The sequence below is a fragment of the Neolamprologus multifasciatus genome, chromosome 4 (genome assembly GCF_963576455.1).
Source record: "Neolamprologus multifasciatus chromosome 4, fNeoMul1.2, whole genome shotgun sequence".
NCBI classification, from domain to species: Eukaryota; Metazoa; Chordata; class Actinopteri; order Cichliformes; family Cichlidae; genus Neolamprologus; species Neolamprologus multifasciatus.
Genome location: NC_140442.1, coordinates 31,481,874 through 31,500,986, shown reverse-complemented (window position 1 = coordinate 31,500,986; position 19,113 = coordinate 31,481,874). Strand labels below are relative to the sequence as shown.

Below are 19,113 nucleotides of genomic sequence, written 5' to 3'. Positions count from 1 at the left end.
TTGGTCATTTTAGCCTTTTTGTCCAGGGTGAAGGGAGTATCTGCCATCAAACAAGAAGACAGCCGCATGTAACTATGACGGTGTTTGCTAGTTCACCTTACATGCATTAATGTAATAACGTGGTTAGCCTACTCAACGTAAATTACACATGAACAACATGAAGTTACTCACGCAGAGAAGAACGGCTGCTGCTGCCATCATCATTTCTGCTACACTAGCAGGGCTCCGGGTCCAATAACAGGCACCACACCCACAGTAGATGTGCACGGTGTGAGGTCTCGCAGCAAGCTATCAAATACGGCGCATTTCTCGGCTTTCAAAAAAACGCTATGCGTCGCCAGGTGTTTCATCGGATTCGAGGTGTTACCTTTGACAGTGTCACAGTATCAGCTTAAAGCACTTGTTGCAGGCTGCTGAGTTTGCATATTTTGCTGTGAAGTACAGCCAGACTTTTGACTGCTTCGCCTTGGGCATTTTTAATCTGTAGCTCTGCTCTAAAAGAACTTACGTACCTGGCCCCGCCTACTATCCTCGGAAACGTAAAATGATTGGCTAGAATCTAAAGTGTATCACAGCTCAGGAAAAAAAAGCACCGAAATAAAGCACCGAAATGTGCGCTGCTTTTCGGTCTGGTTACTACCGTTTATGTCAGAACCGGTGCCATCATGGCACCGGACACCGGTACCCATCCCTAGACCTGACTTTTAAAAAAGTAATTGGAAAAAAGCTCTATGCTGCTAAAAAAGGAAAAATAGATATTTGCAAAATTCTGCCTAAATATGTATTTTACCTGGTTAATGTGTGTGGCGGGGCGTGGTCTGCAGCGCCGCTGCAGGGGAGGCGACGCACCTGAGCGGGACCCACAATCACGCCTCGCCGCCTTCACGTCTGTGCTGTTGTGTTGGTGTGTCGGGCTGTGAGCTGCAAAGCTACAGCCGGCTGTGTGCGTGCAGCAACCGTGTGTGAAAAGTGGTCAATAAAGAGAAGCTGAAAAGCGTGTTCATGCAAACATCGTCGGGTCTGCAGTGATATGTTTACAATGGGACTTCTGCTCCTGAACCTCTGCACACAGCGTCTGCAGACCGGGGCTGTACGAAGTCACTTCATCTTTACGTAGGACTGTGAGCTGTCGTCTGTGAGGCGTGAGCGTGTTTGTTGTTACCATAGTTCATGGAGGAGAACAGCTGCTGACATAATGTGGATCCGAAGATCCATAACTGGCCTACCTGGGGTTGAAAGTCTCGATAAATGCACGGCGTTTCGTACACCGGCTTCTGCGAGTGTGACGCTTATTTTGAGTGATGAAAAAATAATAGAATATAATTGTATTTTTATATTTCAATATCACAATAATCTTCCAATTTAGAACTACAAGTTAAAAAAAGAACTAACACAAATAAATTAAACTTCAGCTAAATACTTCTAATTTATTTTCCCAAACCACGCGGAGCCGCACTGTAAGGACTAAAGAGCCCCATGCGGCTCCGGAGCCGCAGGTTGCCGACCCCTGCCATAAACCTTACCTAACTTCCAGTTATTTTATAGGTAGGGAAACACAGATATAATAAAAATCTATCACATTACAGTAATGTGGCAGGGGTGTTGTGTCTGGCCTCGAGGTGCCAGAGGAGACAGGTGTACGTGCTGTGACTGATGACTCTTCCCCCTATTTATAGTGACGGTGGATACGTGTGGGGAGCGAGTGTGAGTGCGAATGGAGCTGCTCCCTGAGTCTGTGTCGTAACCCAAAAGCTGCTGAACAAGCAAAATAAACTCAGTTTAAACACAAACCCTGTGTGTGTCGGGTCCTTGCCACAAGTAGCTTCTTTGTTCTCAGCCTCCCTCCCCCTCTTCCAATCCACTCCCAGTGTCACAGTGGATCAGGTCAGGAGACAACTGAGGAAGCTTCGCCCCAGGAAGGCAGCAGGCCCAGACAAGGTGTGTCCTAGGATGCTAAAGGCGTGTGCTGCTGAACTTGGGGAGCCGCTACAACGAGTCTTCAACCTCAGCCTGCGACTGGGGAGAGTGCCCGCCCTATGGAAGACATCCTGCATCGTCCCGGTCCCCAAAAGGAACCGGCCCAATGAGCTGAATGACTTCCGACCGGTGGCACTGACATCACATCTTATGAAGACTCTAGAGCGGCTCTTCCTCAGCCTCCTCTGACCACAGGTACAACATGCCCAGGACCCACTACAGTTCACCTACAAGGCAGATGTTGGAGTGGAGGATGCCATCCTGTACCTCCTACACAGAGCCCACTCACACCTGGACAAGGGAAAAGGTACGGTCAGGATCCTGTTTCTTGACTTTTCCAGTGCCTTCAATACATTCGTGACACCAGGTGCTGGTACCGCAAAGCCGCCTGGAAATGAGTCGGCTCATTCGAATCCCATGGCCGGACACATGGGATGCGAAAAAACTCTGGAGCGGATAATAGCCCGATTCTATTGGCCCGGCATCTGGGCCGACGTGCACCGCCGGTGCTCATTGTGTCTGGAGTGTCAGCTGGTTAGCCAGCCGGCCATCCCAAAGGCGCCTTTGCGCCCGTTACCCCTCATGGAGGTCCCGTTTGACCGCATCGGTATGGACCTCATCGGGCCATTTAACCGGAGTGCACGAGGCTTCGCTTCGTATTAGTCCTGGTGGATTATGCGACACGATACCCGGAAGCTGCTGGGGGTGCGCGACCTGATTAAGGAAAACTGGGAGGAGGGTCCGAGCCCTGTGAAGTTCAGTACGTGCTGGACCTGAGAGCAAAGCTGCACACACTGGGGAGACTCTCATGGGAGAATTTGCTCCAGCAGCGTCAGCAACCCCTGTGACACAGAGGGGTGACAAAGTGTATGTGTTACTTCTTTCTTCCAGCTCAAAATTACTCGCCAAGTGGCAAGGGCCTTTTGTGGTCACACGGCGAGTGGGGGACGTTGATTATGAGGTAGCACGGTCGGACAGGGGCGGAGCTACGCAGATTTCCCACCTCAACTTCCTTAAAGCCTGGAGGGAACCGCTTCTCTGGTGAGCCTGGTAAGGGAGAGAGATGAGTTGGGGCCGGAGGTGCCAAAATCCAACATCCCCGCCTCCCTCCATTATAGTGGCCATCTCACACAGGCCCTGAGGGCGGATGTTGCTGCATTGCCACAGCGCTTTGCTGACGTGTTCTCCCCCCTACCCAGCCGTACTTCTCTCATAGAGCACCATTTTGAGATGCAGCCTGGCGTGATGGTGTGTTCACGGCCCTACAGGCTGCTGGAACATAAAAGACAAATTGTTCACCGGGAATTGAAGGAAATGCTGAGGTTGGGGGTAATAGAAGAGTTGCACAGCGCTTGGTTTAGCCCCATTGTTCTTGTGGTGAAGAAGGATGCTTATCCCATGCCCCGGGTCGACGAGCTCCTGGACCGGTTGGGCACCGCTCGCTTTTTCACCACACTGGATTTAACCAAAGGCTACTGGCAGATTCCCTTGTCTGCAGAGTCCAAGGAAAAAACGGCCTTCTCCACTCCGTACAGGTTGTACCAATTCGTTACGCTTCTGTTCGGCTTGTTCGGAGCCCCGGCCTCAGTCTGACGGTGGGGATGTGTGGCGTGGGTGTGGTCTCCGGCCGGCTGCAGAGAAGGGGTGATGGAGCGAGCTCCCGGGGCGGCGCAGGGGCGGGGTGAACAGGTGTGCTGGGATGTGAATGTGATTATGACTCTTTATATGTTGACAGTGACAGTCGGAGAGGAAGGAGAGTGGACGTGACAGAGGAGCGGGAGTGTCTGTGTCCCATTGTAAAACCACAGTAAACCAAATATCAGAATAAAGAAGTGCTGTCACCACGTCCGTGTCTTGTACATGTGTTAGTTGTTTTACCTTGCAATTATTCATGCTCAAATGCTTTACCCCTCCCCAAACCCCATACTGAAATAAATACAGGAGCTCCTTTGTGTGTGACTATGTTTCAGTTGGCTTTAGGGTAAGAAATATTTGACATCAAAGGGACATTTTCATCACAACATTATCCAAAAAGCCACATTAAATCCACATTGCAATCGATTAATTTTGTAAACCAATTAAAAGTTCCATAAGCCTTACCGTTTGCATATGGGCTGACAGTCTTCTTAGTTGTCATTACACGGGCTGTTGCATTGTTGACCTACAGCAGGTAAAGAGACAGAGCTTCATTAGGTGTTATACTTTTATATAATTATGCTGTTATTTTTGTGCCACTATTCTGAGCGCATGTAAAAAAAAGTTTGCAGGTGCAGGTGTTGCATTTTGAGGATAAATTTATTTTGAGCGAAGAAAAGCTGAATTTGAGTGAACAAAATTCATTGTAATTTGTATTTCAGTGTTTGCTATTATCCACACACACACACACACACACACACACACACACACAACAGCAGCCCCTCTGGCTCAGTTTTTGCATTTGCGCTTCTTCGTAATGTGTTGCTCGCGCTCTCAACATTTCTGCCCGTGCGCCCTCAACTCTTTCTGTGCACCGTTATATTTGTGCCACAAAACCAGCCAATCACAGACTTGGGTGCAAAAACAATCTGATTGGCTGTTTTGGTCTCCAATCAGCTTGAAATGACGAAATGCAATATCCCAGAATGCATTTCGTCCAAAACTCAAACGAAGCAGTGGCGGAGGAACACAGAGTGGCATGAGTTTGAAATGTTACTCTTTCTGGGTCACAAAATAAACTTTTAAGATATTTTTATGCGAGAATGGTGCTGCGTAAACTTCTAATATCTGCTCGATTCATCAAGACATCACATATTTGCAAAAGTGCTCTAATGTTTTCGGAGATGCCTGTAGTATAGTATAGTAATAGTACTATATATATATATATGTATATATATATATATATATGTATATATATATATATATATATATATATATATATATATATATATATATATATATATATATAGTACTATTCTTAGTTAGCATATTGTCTGTCTTGTTAATGTTGGCTTATAATGGAGCACTGTAACAAAAAAATTATTTCCCCCAGGGATCAATAAAGTATTCTGATTCTGATTCTGCTACTCACCACCGAGCTAACATTGTTAGCTGGCGTTAGCTGAGGTTAGTTCATAGACTGCAGACTGTTAGGCCATTTCTAAATACTCATGTACATAGTATGTATGCATGTATGTATGTAGGTTAAATAAAAGGGAATGATAAGGCTTGGATGACCTAACTATTTTGTATCTTTAGAAATATGGCAAAGAGATAAGTGGGATAGATTGCTGAATGCTTAGACACAAACACACCCAGATAAATCAACCAACAGGTAAATCGAGACAAACACAAAAAGGGTGACAGTAAGAAGGAAGAAATCCAGAAGAAAGAAATACTTGAGAAGATGCACCTCTATTTTACGACCTTCTACCACGGTGCTGTGTAATTTCTCTTTTGCCCTGTCTGCATCCACGCAATGCTCGAATGTTACAAAACCAAAACCCTGTGTGCAGAACGGAAAGAAACAAGAACAACATGCATATTATTTGGTAAATATAACATAATAAAGAACAGCTTCAGTCAATAGGAGCACTGTCAATGATGCAATATCCTATTTCTACAAACCAAACTCCAAAAATGACGTTGTGTAATATTTATTCATAACAGAACACAGCAAACATGTCAAATGTTCAAACTGAGAAAATGTAACATTTTAAATAAAAGTATTGTCTGACTTTTAATTGGAATTCAATGGCATCAACATATGTCAAAGTCTGACCACTGTGCAGCTTCCTCTCTTCATTTGGATTTGTCTGCCCACCGAACACTTCGACACTTTGCCTCAGTTGATTTTAAACCGTGCAGAGATGACAGCAGCCTTTCTGGATCACGCTCACTTACTGGCTTCTTCTTTGCATGACAGTTTTTACTTGCACAATAAATTGTGTTTACGCACAATGAGGAAGTGTTCCTGAGCCCATGCAGTGATTTCCATGACATAATCATGCAGTGCTGTCTGAGGACTCAAAGATCACAGGCAGCCAGGAAACACTGAGATATTTGTCTAGATTCTGTTTTTTGAGATGTGCGTGACTTTTCTTAGTTTGAAATATTTCCATGTTTTCTATGTTCTATTGTAAATGAAACATGATTCAATGACATTTGAAAAACATTGCATTCTGTTTTATTTACATTTTACTCAGTGTCCCAGTATTTTGGAGCTGGGTTTATTAGAGGAAGAATATTGTGTCATCTATGATGCTTCAACTGATGTAGGTTTGGTTTATAATGAATAGCTGAGTAAGTCATATCAAAATGCTGGAGGGAAAATGAATTTATTTTTGCATTGCAATAGTTATACAAAAGTAATACAATACCAGCAAAAAGACACAAAAGACAAAAGACAGAGAATGGCAGAGAATCTATTAAATCTCACTGATCTTCCTCTTTAAATGGAAGTATAATAATCTGACCCAGTGCAAATAAAGGACGTCGTTCTAAGGAGGATATTTTGATATACCAGTATTGAGCTATTGTGACTCCAAGGTTAAGAAACAGAGGGAAAACATTTATATAATGGGATATATATAACTTTCAGTATCATATTGCCCCTCAATAAGGTGGTGTATAACTGACTGCAGATATTTTACTGTGCTTGTTTGTTTGGGTATTTTAGACCCTGTCTTACTTCCATCTGCTGACAACTTTAATGCAGATATCAATTTCCTTTTCCAGCAGGACTTGAGTTTTTACTACCAAATGGTTTCCTGACCATGTTGTTACTGTGCTTGAGAATCTACAGGGATATTGTCAAGAGCAAGATAAGAGACATCCAATCGACAAATAAGAAGAACTGAAGGCAACTACTGAGGCTTGAATTTCAACAACACTGATCATCTTCATAAGACCAAGTATTGAGTGTGTAAGTGAACATATTTCAGTTACATTTTTCTCTGTCGTAAATACGTTGTTTTTTATTGGTCTTAACAAATATGCTAATAATTGCATGTACTGGATTTGTGATGTTTACAAGCTTACACCAAAATTAAAAATTAAAAGGGCTTAAAATAATTCACTTTGTGCCAACTATAGAATATAAAGTTGTGATTTAAATAATGTAAAAACATTCAGATGCACATGATAGTCGATTGCATTGAATCATAGCAATTCTTTTGATGTTTCGTTTTGTGTTTCTTGTCTTATTAAATGTACATAAAATTAGAATCAGCAGAATCAGTTTTGTCCCCAGAGAGCTCGTCCACAAGACTTTAGAAAAGTGGGGCAATCAAGTAAGGTATTTTCTTATATGTAGCACTCAGCAGTAAATTCTGAAAACTCACATTTTGTTCATGTAAAGGACACACTGGCTCCCACTCACTGTGATTTCACAAGACTAATTTGACATTTTCACAAGGATTTAATTCGATGTCAAACTAACTTTGCCAGACATGGCTTTTACTATCATTGTTGGGGAAGTACAATCCATTTATATCCAGGTTCTTCCAAGCTGAGAAAGCTAAGAGGATTATTTTTGAAGCAGAGATTATTGATGCTTATTACCTAAAGATGAACAAAAATGTATGTACCTTAGAACCGCGTTCGTTGAAGATGATTTCCACGTCTAAAATTTTGCCAAATTGCTGTGAAAAAATATAAAAGAAATTCTGAGTGTGTGTGTCTGTGTGTGTTTAACCTTTTTTTAATTAAATTATGAAATAAAAAATTTACAGCTTTTTTGACTTTCCTGTTTTGCAAACATATTACCTCTTAACATCCACACAGTTATAACATTTTTCAGCTTGACTGGCAGAAGTTTAGTGGTAATGCAGTAACTGGCCAATTACTGGGTTGATTATGTGTTTTTTGTTACTCACAAAAAGATAATGGTTTTAAAAAATGTCTTGATGCATACTCCATCATCCAGGTAAGTAAATCCCCAAAAGTTGATTCTGTTCATCTGGACGTAGCGTTTTCACGCTGCGACACAAAAACAAATGTACCCACTTTGGAGAGTGTTTTCAAAACACTGCATTTTCCTTGACCAAAAACGTTGTCTCAGTGTGGACGGAAAGCCAAAACGGAGAGAAAAAGATTGAGAAAGATTGAAAAAGAGTGTTTTCAAACAAAAATGTGTTAGTGTGGACATAAGGTTGGGGAAACCTGCAGTCAGCTGAGACTGAAGAGTCACTTGGATGAGTGACGAAACGTTTCTTCCACTGAAAATGTCCAGATGAACAGAATCAACGTTTGGGAGTTTAAAAAATGTTGGAAATACTTTGGGCAGCTCAAATTTTCGAGGATAATTACATCACACCATACTTACCCCAAACATTTGCCTGAGGTCTGGGTCTCTGAACCTGAAGGGGATGTTGGAGACATGAAGTCTCTTTGGTTGGACCTTGGTGTGTGTGCTTTCAGGTACCACCTCTGTGGATGGACAACTGTCTGTTTGAGCAAAATCTTCTGTTTGCTGAAAAATATAAATAAAAGGACACTACTGAGCAACTATCAATGTACATGGATGCATGGAATAACTGTCATCCTGGAAGAAATGCTGTTGCTAGCAATGCAATCATTTAAAAAACAAGAATGTGTGCATGTTTGCTCTAACATTTTGTAACGTAACATGTGCCTTGACAAGGAAGGTAAGCTAAAAGACACAATGTGGAAGCGAACCAGAGGTTAATAATAAGTAATGATTAAATGCAGGGTGGTGTATAAACACATAGTGGGTGGGGAAAAAAGGTGAGTGACAAAGTGCATCATGGGAAGCCCCCAGCAGCCCAGGCCTTTTGCAATAAAATTAAGGGGGAATTTAGGGTCATCTGGTCCAGCCCTAAATATATGCTTTAAAAATAAAAGTTTTAAATCTAATCTTAAAAGTATACAGAGGCTGTCTGCATCCTGAATCCAATCTTTTAATTATCTTAGGAACTACACGTAAGCCAGCAGTTTGATAGCAAAGTGCTCTGTTGGGGTGATATGGTATTATGGGGAGGTGGAGGTATGCACTGGAAAGAAGACATGATAGATGTGTGTGAGGGAATGAGAGGGAGACAGGTCTGAGGGTCAACATGCAGGAGGCAGGAATGAACTCAAAACAAAGCTTTATTGCTGGAGAGAAAAACCATGCAAACTAAACTGGAAACTATAACATATTATACGGAGAAACACACAGCCATGGATGAGGGAGACGCGGACATAAATACACAGAGGGTTAACGAGGGAAGTGGGAGCACACGGGAAACACAGCTGACACAGATAATCGTAACGAGACAGGGCAGGGGTGAACACAACACGACGCATACTGACGAGAGACTGTCAAAGTAAAACAGGAAGTACACAGAGGTTCAGACAGGAGGAGAGAGAGAGCACAGACATAACGGGCTGGGGAAAACATGGAATGAAACACGAGGAGGGGAGAGGAGGGCTCACAAATACACAGAGGGGCACACAGGAGGTAAAAGTCACAAGGGGAAATCAAGGAACAACTTAACAGAACAACCTAGAAACCACGGCATAAATAAAGAACAAAACACACGAAAACTAAGAATACTGGGCCAACATGGCCCAGTATCATGACAGGCAGGGTGGAGTGGGTGGAGACAAATGGCAGGGGTGATGTGTGACTAAAGGATAGCGCAAGAGTGAAAGCAAAGGTTTACAAGATGATTTGAGACCTTGCATTATGTATGATTTGAAGAGAGGCTAAAAGACAGGAAGCAAAGAAGATGTTGCGCATTTTCGTTGGGGATGACCAGAATGGACAGAACAGCTTAACCATATAATACAACTCTAGAGATAATGCTAGATGTCATATTTATTTTAATAGCCACTATAAATATATGGCTTGGCTGTAGCTCAGGAGGTCATCTGCTAATCAGAAGGTTGGTGGTTTGATCTTTGGCTCCTCGCTTTCATGCTGAATATTGTTGGGCAAGATACTAACCACAAGTTGCTCTCCGAAGCATCCATCAGAGATCAGTAGACAGGAAGCACTTACATAGAAAAAGTGCTTGTGTTAATGGATGAATGAGTAGAAAAGCACTGTGTAAGAATTGGCAGTAGTTCATAATAGGCCAAAACATTCCCCTTGCCTGAGAGCATGGATTTACAGTTTTTCTCAATCAGTTGGCTTAATTCAAAACAGTTTTGACTGTTTTGACTGTTTTGTTACCCGAGTCACTACTGGCATCACTCAACGTGCTCATACAAAGCTTTTTATTATAATTAACACAGTTGATGTTCTGTCCCGACATTCAGTTTCTGGCCAGACAGCTTTCCAGTTATCACCACTGTGAGAAAGGGACTCAACTAAATTCAGATACGTGAGGTTGTGCTGAAAAGGATGATACCAAACAAGGCAAAGTAAATAGTTTTTAAAGGTGAAATGTGGAGGGAAAATCAAAAGTAGTTAAAAATGGGCAATTATACCCTGGACCCCAGAGGGTTAAACTTTTCTTTTTAAGTAACACAATAGTTACTTTTCAAGTAATGAATTACTTTTATAATCTTGTAACTCAGTTACTAACTCGGTTACTTTTTTGAAGAAGTAACTAGTAACTATAATTAATTACTTTTCCAAAGTAACTTGCCCAGCACGTGCGTGCGTCTCTCTCTCTCTCTGGTTCTTTGCTTGCTCGCTTCACCTTCTCTCTCTCTCTTTCCGCTGCACTCGCTCCTTGTATCATGTGACTGGGCTAATCAGGAACCCACCTGCACATTGATTACAGGTGTCTGTCTGTATAAAGGGAAGCGTTTTTTTTTTTGTTGGTTCATTCTTCCCGAGCTCCTGGCGCAACACAGCAGTAAATGCTGACCTATTGTTTAATTTACCGAGACGATCGGGTCGTGTGCCTGCTACAGGTAGGCTTCCTCTGACCTCTGATTTCTCTCAGAAGTAGGTAACTAGTAGTAATACTTCTGCGGCCCGCTACAGCGCGGCTGTTTGTCTTTCCTTTACTCCAGCCGTGGTGGAGAGTTGCGTCTTTTATAACCCCGCCGACCACTTGGTCACATGAACAAAATATGTAAACACCTTCTCTGAAGACTTACTGTGGCTGTGCCAGTCACTGTCTGACTGACAGAGTCTGATCCACTTTGCTCACTGTGGTTCTGGGAGGACTGGTACATATTGAGTGGACAGTCACTGATGGGCCCCTGGACCCCAGTGTAGTCCTGTGGTGCTGCTGGGTTCTGGTGTGGGTGTTGATGTGGGTCGGCATGTGAAGCTGGAATGCTCTGGGGTGTGGGAGCAAATGGGGCTGATGGGAACGCCTGGGCCATGGACGGGTCTGGGGGAGCTGGTAAGTCCTGGTTAGCCTGTATGAGAAAAGAGACATGGTTTTTACTTCAGAGGACCAATTTAATTAAATTCAATATAATTCAGTTCAATTTTATTTAAATAGTATCAAATCACAATAGTTTCCTCCTTATATTGTAAAGTAAAGACTCTACAATAATACAAAGACAACAGAAAAATCCCCAACAATCACACATCCAGTCCTACTATATGCTTTAACACAGACCACTGGAACGAGACAATTTTACTACACAGCAAAAGCAAGACACAAGTCACCAAAATCTTTGTGTTACTCGTGCATGAGGGAGACCCGACTGGAGCCAGATGTTGCTCCGCCCACTGGACCTCCGTCAGACTCTCAGCCAGGTTCCCTGTAGCACTCCTTTTATTGTGGTTACATGAATATGCATAGGTTCATTAACATATGATATCTTACATAGGTATACATGTGAACAAAGGGTACCGTCGGTGTGTGTGTGTGTGGGGGGGGTCAAGATGTGACCCCATAAAGCACTTCCCAAAATCTTCATCTAAACAAAAGGCACTTGGACTAAAACAGATATACTTGTGTTTGCTGTACCATAAAACAATAAAAGAAGGTGCGACCTCTTCTCGTGACCCCAGGATGTGAGTGTGTATGCCAGAGAGTCACAGAGTCTTTACAGACTGCTAAGGATCAAACCTCTATCAATATGCAATTGATTATAAAACTCTAAGCATATATGAGTAAATATCTCTAAGCATAAATGACAATCCAATCATATAAACCTGACAGAAAGTTTGAAGCCTAATCTTGAAAGTAGAGATAGTGTCTGTCTCCTGAATCCAAACTGGAAGCTGGTTCCACAGAAGAGGGGCCTGAAAACTGAAGGCTCTGCCTCCCATTCTACTTTTAAATACTCTAGGAACAACAAGTAGGCCTGCAGAGCGGGAGCGAAGTGCTCTAATAGGGTGATATGGTACTACAAGGTCATTAAGATACAAAAACTTTTGAAAAGTAAAATAAATGGATAGTTCTGTTTCCCTTAGGCAGCATCATTAGAAAACATAGCATATGCTTGGAGTGAAGAACTGGCTACTAACATCACTGAAGATCAATGGACTGGTTCACTCCACCTCTGTCTGCTGCAGGCACTAGTACAATTTAAGGTCCTGCACAGGCTCCATCTGTCTAAACTGAAGGTTTCAAGGATGTTTCCAGAGGCTGACTCAAGATGTGATCGATGTGGCCAGAATTCTGCCTCATTGTCACATATGTTTTGGACATGTCCTAATATCGCCACCTACTGGTCTAAAATATTTAAAACTTTGTCTGATATTTTTCAAAAACAGCTCCCCCCAGACCCAGTGATGGCACTATTTGGTGTAGCTACAGTTAAATACTTAAATAATAAACAAATTCGTGCTCTGAGTTTTATAACATTGCTTGCAAGATGCCTTATACTTCTAAATTGGAAAAATAAAGCCCCCCCAACTCATTCTGCTTTGTTAAGACACACAATGTATCATTTACAGTTGGAGAAGATTAAGTTTTCATTGAGAGATCATGTTAAACAGTTTTACCTAATTTGGCAGCCCTTTATAGATTACTTTAATAAGTAAACTGGGAGGGATGGCCTCCTCCCATATCTGCTCCAAGATTATACACATTGGTCTGGGCAGGTGTATTGGTTTTTGTTTTTCTTTTTTTTTGGGGGGGGGGGGGGGTTGTTTGTTTTGGGGTTGTTGTTTTTTTTTCCTCTCCCCCTCCTTTGTATATACTTATTTAGGTATATAAATGTATTGTAATTGTAATTTTAATGTATATAAATGTGTATGTATAGACATAGATATATGATTGTTTATATAATGGTAATTATATTTTATGTAAAAAGGAGGGGGAGAGGAAGGAAGGGAAAAAACTATGTCACTGTAAATGAGATACATACTTTGTTGTCTGGTTTGGAAAAAGAAGAAGAAGAAGAAGACATAGCATACATTTACACTGCTATGCTGATGACACCCAGCTCTATCTGTGCATGAAGCCAGATAACACACACCAATGAGTTAAACTGCAGGAATGTCTTAAAGACATAAAGACCTGGATGGCCGCTAACTTTCTGCTTCTTAATTCAGATCAAACTGAGGTTATTGTACTCGGCCCTGAAAAGCTTAGAAATATGGTATCTAAGCAGATTCTTCCTCTGGATGGCATTACCTTGGCCTCCAGTAACACTGTGAGGAACCTTGGAGTCATTTTTGACCAGGACATGTCCTTCAACGCACATATTAAACAAATATGTAGGACTGCTGACTACTGCACAAGTTACACACTTGTGAATCTGCTGACTGTTCTTGTTCAATTCAGTTGCATAAATCCACACAGACCAGCAGGTCAGCTGATCACAGCCTGTACACTAAGAAAACCTGTCGAAGCTCACGTTAGAAATGTCTGTGAGTTGTGATTCTCTTCCCTGCACACATCTTGGGGTTTTCTGACCTGCTGAATCTCACTTTAACCCTTGGCTGTACTTTTACTTTTTAGGTGTGGTTAAGTGCCCCTATACAATGTAAGCAACAGAAAACAGTTTTGGGGTTTTTTGGGGACTTTTCCACCCCTCAGCGCTACATTTTGCAGCAAAATGTCACACTTTTTTCTGTTTGGGTGCCTTGCTGCTGAAATGATAAGTGTGTGCCGCTATTGGTGTTGGATAATGTGGGAGTTTGTGATGCCCATCTCTAAGTGTGCTCTCTTAGAATGCCGCTGTATTATAAATGGTTAGAGGTATGAGCAGTAGTGTTGAAGCAGTCACTTTTTAGATGGCATGACTTCACAGCACACAGGGCACTCTGGAAATAAGTTTGCACTGGAGTATGAAGATGGCGCCTCGTGCTGAGGACTATAAGGCTGACATGGAGGAGGCCTCAGAGGCAGAAAAAGACCAGCTGGAGTCTGACTCATCTAAAGCAGTGGTCTCCAACCTTTTTTGCGCCACGGACCTGTTTATGCCCGACAATATTTTCACGGACCGGCCTTTAAGGTGTCGCGGATAAATACAACAAAATAAAACTAGTACCGGTACCGAAAAAAAGAAGATTTATTCATAACACACGTGAAAAGACCCAGGAAAACCGAGTTAACGATAAAAACGATAACAAAATAACGCTGAAAACCGATAAAAACCCTGAAAACTATACATTTCACACCTGAGCCTCAACTCTCGCAGCCCAGTACCAAACGACTCACGGACCGGTACCGGTCCGAGGCCCGAGGGTTGAGGACCGCTGATCTAAAGGTAAGAGTGAAGAGGCAATGGTTGAAACAGTTACAGGATGGACTTCTCCATACTTTGGTCTCCCACAAAGACTGCAATGCTCTGCTATGTCCCACCAGCCAGAGGGTTGATCCTGGGACCTACACACAATCAAATCAAATGTATTTGTAAGCACATTTAAAAACAACACAGGTTGAGCCAAAGTGCTGTACATAATAGAGATAAAATAGTAAACATATATAGTAATTACTATAAAAGACTCGTCATAATTCGTCAAAAGCTAGAGAGTACAAATGTGATTTCAACTGGGTTTTAAAAATGTCAAGTGTTGGCGACGACCTAACGTGAAGGGGCAGACTGTTCCAGAGTTCGGCTGCAGCGATCACCTCTGTTTCTCCGTCTAGTTCCCTGGATAGTCAGAAGGGCTCTACTTGGATTATTCCCACATAGCAGACAGGTCTGGCCCGGATCTGGTGTCAAGCCGGCACTGCTGGCTGGCTTCTGGCATGGTAAGTGGTATGTCGTCCAGATGTGGGCCAGGCCTGGCATAGATGGCACTGTTTATGTGATGGCATGCCACATCTGGCTAGATTGTGGTTTGGTTTATGTGGCCCAGGCTCATAGAAAACAGGTCTGGCCCAGATCCAGAAACAAGGTGGCACTTCTGACTGACTGGTGTCATGGCAGGCTGTATGTCAACCAGATGTGGCCAGGTCTGGCAATGATGGCACTGTTTATGTTCCTATTTTCCTATTTTAGTTAGAAGACCCAAATGCCATGTTGCAATACTCCACTGCTATGGTAGCTAATGTTTCAAATGCAGGTTTGACAGGTTTGTGAGTGTACACTTTATCCTAGTGAGGGTTTACTCATGTTTACCACTGGGTGGCAGCAGCTCAGGAGGTAGAGCAGGTCACCTACTGATCGGAAGGTGAGTGGTTCGACCCCTGGCTCCTCCAGAGCACTTTGAGTAATCCAGGAGAGTAAAGAAGCAGTGTGTAAGAATCAGTCCGTTCACTCTCTGAACAGTTTCGTCATGTTACTTTTGCACTATTATGTTCCGGCACATGTTGTTATTACATGGCTTGATTAAGGTACACATTAGGCTGACATCTGGGGCCAGAGCTGAAACTGTTCTGGGCCAGCACAGGGTCAGCAGTGTCTGGCCTTGTGCTGGCCCATGTGTGGGCCACCTCTGGCAAACCACATTGTGTGGGCTGTACCAACTTTGTTATGTAGGCAGTAATACTGTGAGGACTCTTGAGTCATCATCAACCAGGACACGTCCTTCAGTGTGCATGGAAGAAGTTTGCATCTTTAAGTGGCGTCTCACTTGGTGTTGGCTCTTTGCAGTAGAGTATCACTTCTTGTTCCTGTTACAACACACAGTAGCTTATCTGTGTATTGAAAACTTACAGTTAATATCTCATGTCATAGTGTAGTCTTAACCTGTAAATAAAATTCATAGTATTCAATCAGTTGGTCTTTAAGGATTTCAGTAGCTTAGTACAGCACCACAGTCCTCATCTCTAATCGACAACACTAAAACTGCTGGTTAAGGGTAAACATAAGTTTCGTATAATTGTAATCACGTCGGCAATAACGACACCTGGTTACATCAACCTGAGATCACTAAAATAATATTAAAGCAGTGTGTATCTTTGCCAAAACCCAAGTTGGACCAGGAGGGACATGTTTAGTTGCACCTTCTCCTTAAGACTTAGAGCTTTTTAGGTAGCTGGACCACAAAGGTGCAAAAGTAAGAAGAGGAAACAATATACAACGAGGGAAAAAAATAAAAAATAAAAAGCAATATATATGTATACATATGTGTGAGTGAAACTTTATACATGGGCTACACGTAAGAAACATTGAAACAGAAACATTGTGGGGCTGTATACAACGGCAGTTATATAATAAATAAATAAGGGTGGAGGGGCTGTGGTCATTCAGGGTGGGGTTGGTAATTCCACATTCTTAAATTTCTGGCTGTCTGAGTGGTGTCTAAAAAATGATCACATAAGAAACTGGATGTCCTGTAGCCTCGCAGGATTGGTCTCATCAGCCACGCTCGTTAGCAGCAGCTCAACCCTAAAGTGGAGCACAGGAATTTCTGGGTTGGTTTTAGAGGTGTTGGCTGTAGCACCCAAAGGACTGTTAAACTTAAAGGACTGGAGTAACCAGTTAGAGCTATTAGCACTATTAAAGATCAGTACTCTGTTGTTTTTTCCTTTAGCGTTTCAAAAAGGGTTAAAAAGTGAATGTCTACAATTTTTATTTACACTTTAAAAGTCAGACATTCAGAGATCAGAGTGTCCTGTGTGTCACACAAACACCCTTATATCTTTCAAGGCTGTTTCTACACAGGTTTCCAGTTAGGCCGGTCCTTAGATTCATTATTTGACTCACACTAGCACTGACTTATTAACTTATTAACCTAAACACTTATTTAATTTACACTTATTTATTTAACAGTTCAGATCAGTATTGAGCACAATTAATTCAACAAAGACACGTTAATCTGTGTTTAACCTTTACAACATTTAACACTCTTTTCCATCTTTAAGAGTATAATGACGGACATGAATGGACTAAGACATGAATATGAAAGGTTGGATCGTGTGTACACAGATCAAATCCAGATATTAAAACAGACATTTCTCAGTTAACATATTGAACAAACTCATATTTTGATTTATCTTCTTGAATAAGAACAAATAAAGTTACTTAGTTAAGAATAAACGTACTATTAGCAAAAGCACACAAAGAATGAACATATATCGAAGGTCCTTCCTGCAGCAGCTGTTAGATATTATATTCTATACATGACTGAATGTTAAGCTCTTTACTTTAGTTCTGGTTGGAACTGAGCTGAGGGATCTCCATCTCCACAGAGACAGAGTTCAAGACGGTGCTCTGCACTGTTGGGACATGGCATTAAAGTAGATAACAGTGGAACAGTGTGGAGATGAAAGAGGAGTGGACCCAGACACAGACAATGGAGATGGATGTAGACATTGAACAGAAACAAGCCTTGAATTATGGATGAACAGAAGTTGAACATAAGCGGCAGGGACGACTAGAAAAGAGCAAAACCTAAACTTGGAAAACTAACCTGAAACACGAAACACGGTTCAAATGACACACAGGAGAAACGCCCAAGCAACGCAAACGATCTGACAGGAAGTAAAGGGAAGCACGTGCTATAAATACACAAACGAGGAAACGACAGGCAGGGAGCACGGCTGACACTAATCAAACATGACAAGGCAGTAAAATACAAGGCCTGAGACATGGACCTTCAAAGTAAAACAGGAAATACAACCGGCTCAAGGCCACAGACTTGATACTCCACAGAGAGGACACGGAGTACAGAAACATCACAGCAGCAGTGAAAACCCAGATGAAAACAAAGATCAATAATAATACAAAAACCAAAACACCGACCCATGACTGTGACATATGCTTACAGTGCAGCACTCTGACAAAGACATCTACACCAGCGGTCCCCAACCCCCGGGCCTCGGACCGGTCCGTGAGTCGTTTGGTACCGGGCCGTGAGAGTTGAGGCTCAGGTGTGAAATGTATAGTTTTCAGGGTTTTTATCGGTTTTCAGTGTTATTTTGTTATCGTTTTTATCGTTAACTTGGTTTTCCTGGGTCTTTTCACGTGTGTTATGAATAAATCTTCTTTTTTTCGGTACCGGTACTAGTTTTATTTTGTTGTTTTGTTAAACCGGTCCGTGGCACAAAAAAGGTTGGAGACCGCTGCTCTACAGTAATGAAATGTATTCTTACTGCCGTGAAATCCATTATTGTAAATTTATTATCAGGAAATGATCAGACAAAAGATGGTTTTCACAGAATACAGTTAAGTGTTCAGTTTCCATATATAAATGGTGAATGGACTGGTTCTTATATAGCGCTTTTCTACTTTACATAAGCACTCAAAGCACTTTATTCCCACACACTTTTCTATCCTTTTTCTACTGAAGTGCTTTCTATCTAACATTCACACAATTTCATATTTCGATGGACGCATCGGTGAGCAACTTGGAGTTGGTATCTTGCCAGGGATCAAATCACAGACCTGATTAGTAGATGACCTGCTCTACCTTCTAAGCTACAGCCAACCCATATGTCACCAGGAGATTCAGAGTGTGATTAAAGTAGTGGATGAGTTCTTTAATAATAGATTAAATACTGTAATGTTGTCATTTTCAGCATCCACATCAATGTTAAATTTACCCACAATAATCATTTTATCTGAGTTGAGCTCTAAATCAGACAAAAAGTCTGAGAAGTCACATAGAAACTCTGAGTAAGTGAGGAGAACTCAGGTCTTCTCCACTCCATACGGTTTGGACCAGCTCGTTTAACTTTTTTGGAGCCCCCGCCACCTTCAGCGCCTCATGGACCGGGTGCTGCGGCCGCACACCTCATATGCTGTCGGCTACCTGGATGGTGTTATCATCCATAGTGGCACCTGGGCGGAGCATGTGCACTGGGTGGCCGCGGTCCTGGAGTCCCTGAGGCAGGTGGGGCTCACAGCCAGCCCGAGGTACTGTGCAGTTGGACGGAGGGAGGTACAGCATCTGGGGTA

At 42.4% G+C, this 19,113-nt stretch overlaps 1 protein-coding gene across 8 annotated transcripts in view; it reads right to left on the bottom strand.

Moving 5' to 3' along the window:
* The window catches only part of rbfox1 (RNA binding fox-1 homolog 1), a 107,207-nt gene that overhangs the window by 67,849 nt on the left and 20,245 nt on the right, over positions 1–19,113 (bottom strand). For 6 of the 8 annotated variants that reach the window (XM_085155644.1, XM_085155649.1, XM_085155651.1 and 3 more), the window contains exons 2-6: positions 11,011–11,277; positions 8,279–8,425; positions 7,542–7,595; positions 5,366–5,458; positions 4,078–4,138 (exon numbers count right to left, since the gene is read on the bottom strand). In XM_085155644.1, coding sequence (XP_085011770.1) covers positions 4,078–4,138; positions 5,366–5,458; positions 7,542–7,595; positions 8,279–8,425; positions 11,011–11,277 — 622 coding nt within the window. Of the gene's footprint in view, positions 1–4,077; positions 4,139–5,365; positions 5,459–7,541; positions 7,596–8,278; positions 8,426–11,006; positions 11,278–19,113 lie in introns of all 8 variants that reach the window. The other 2 variants (XM_085155645.1, XM_085155648.1) reach the window with 2 other exon arrangements.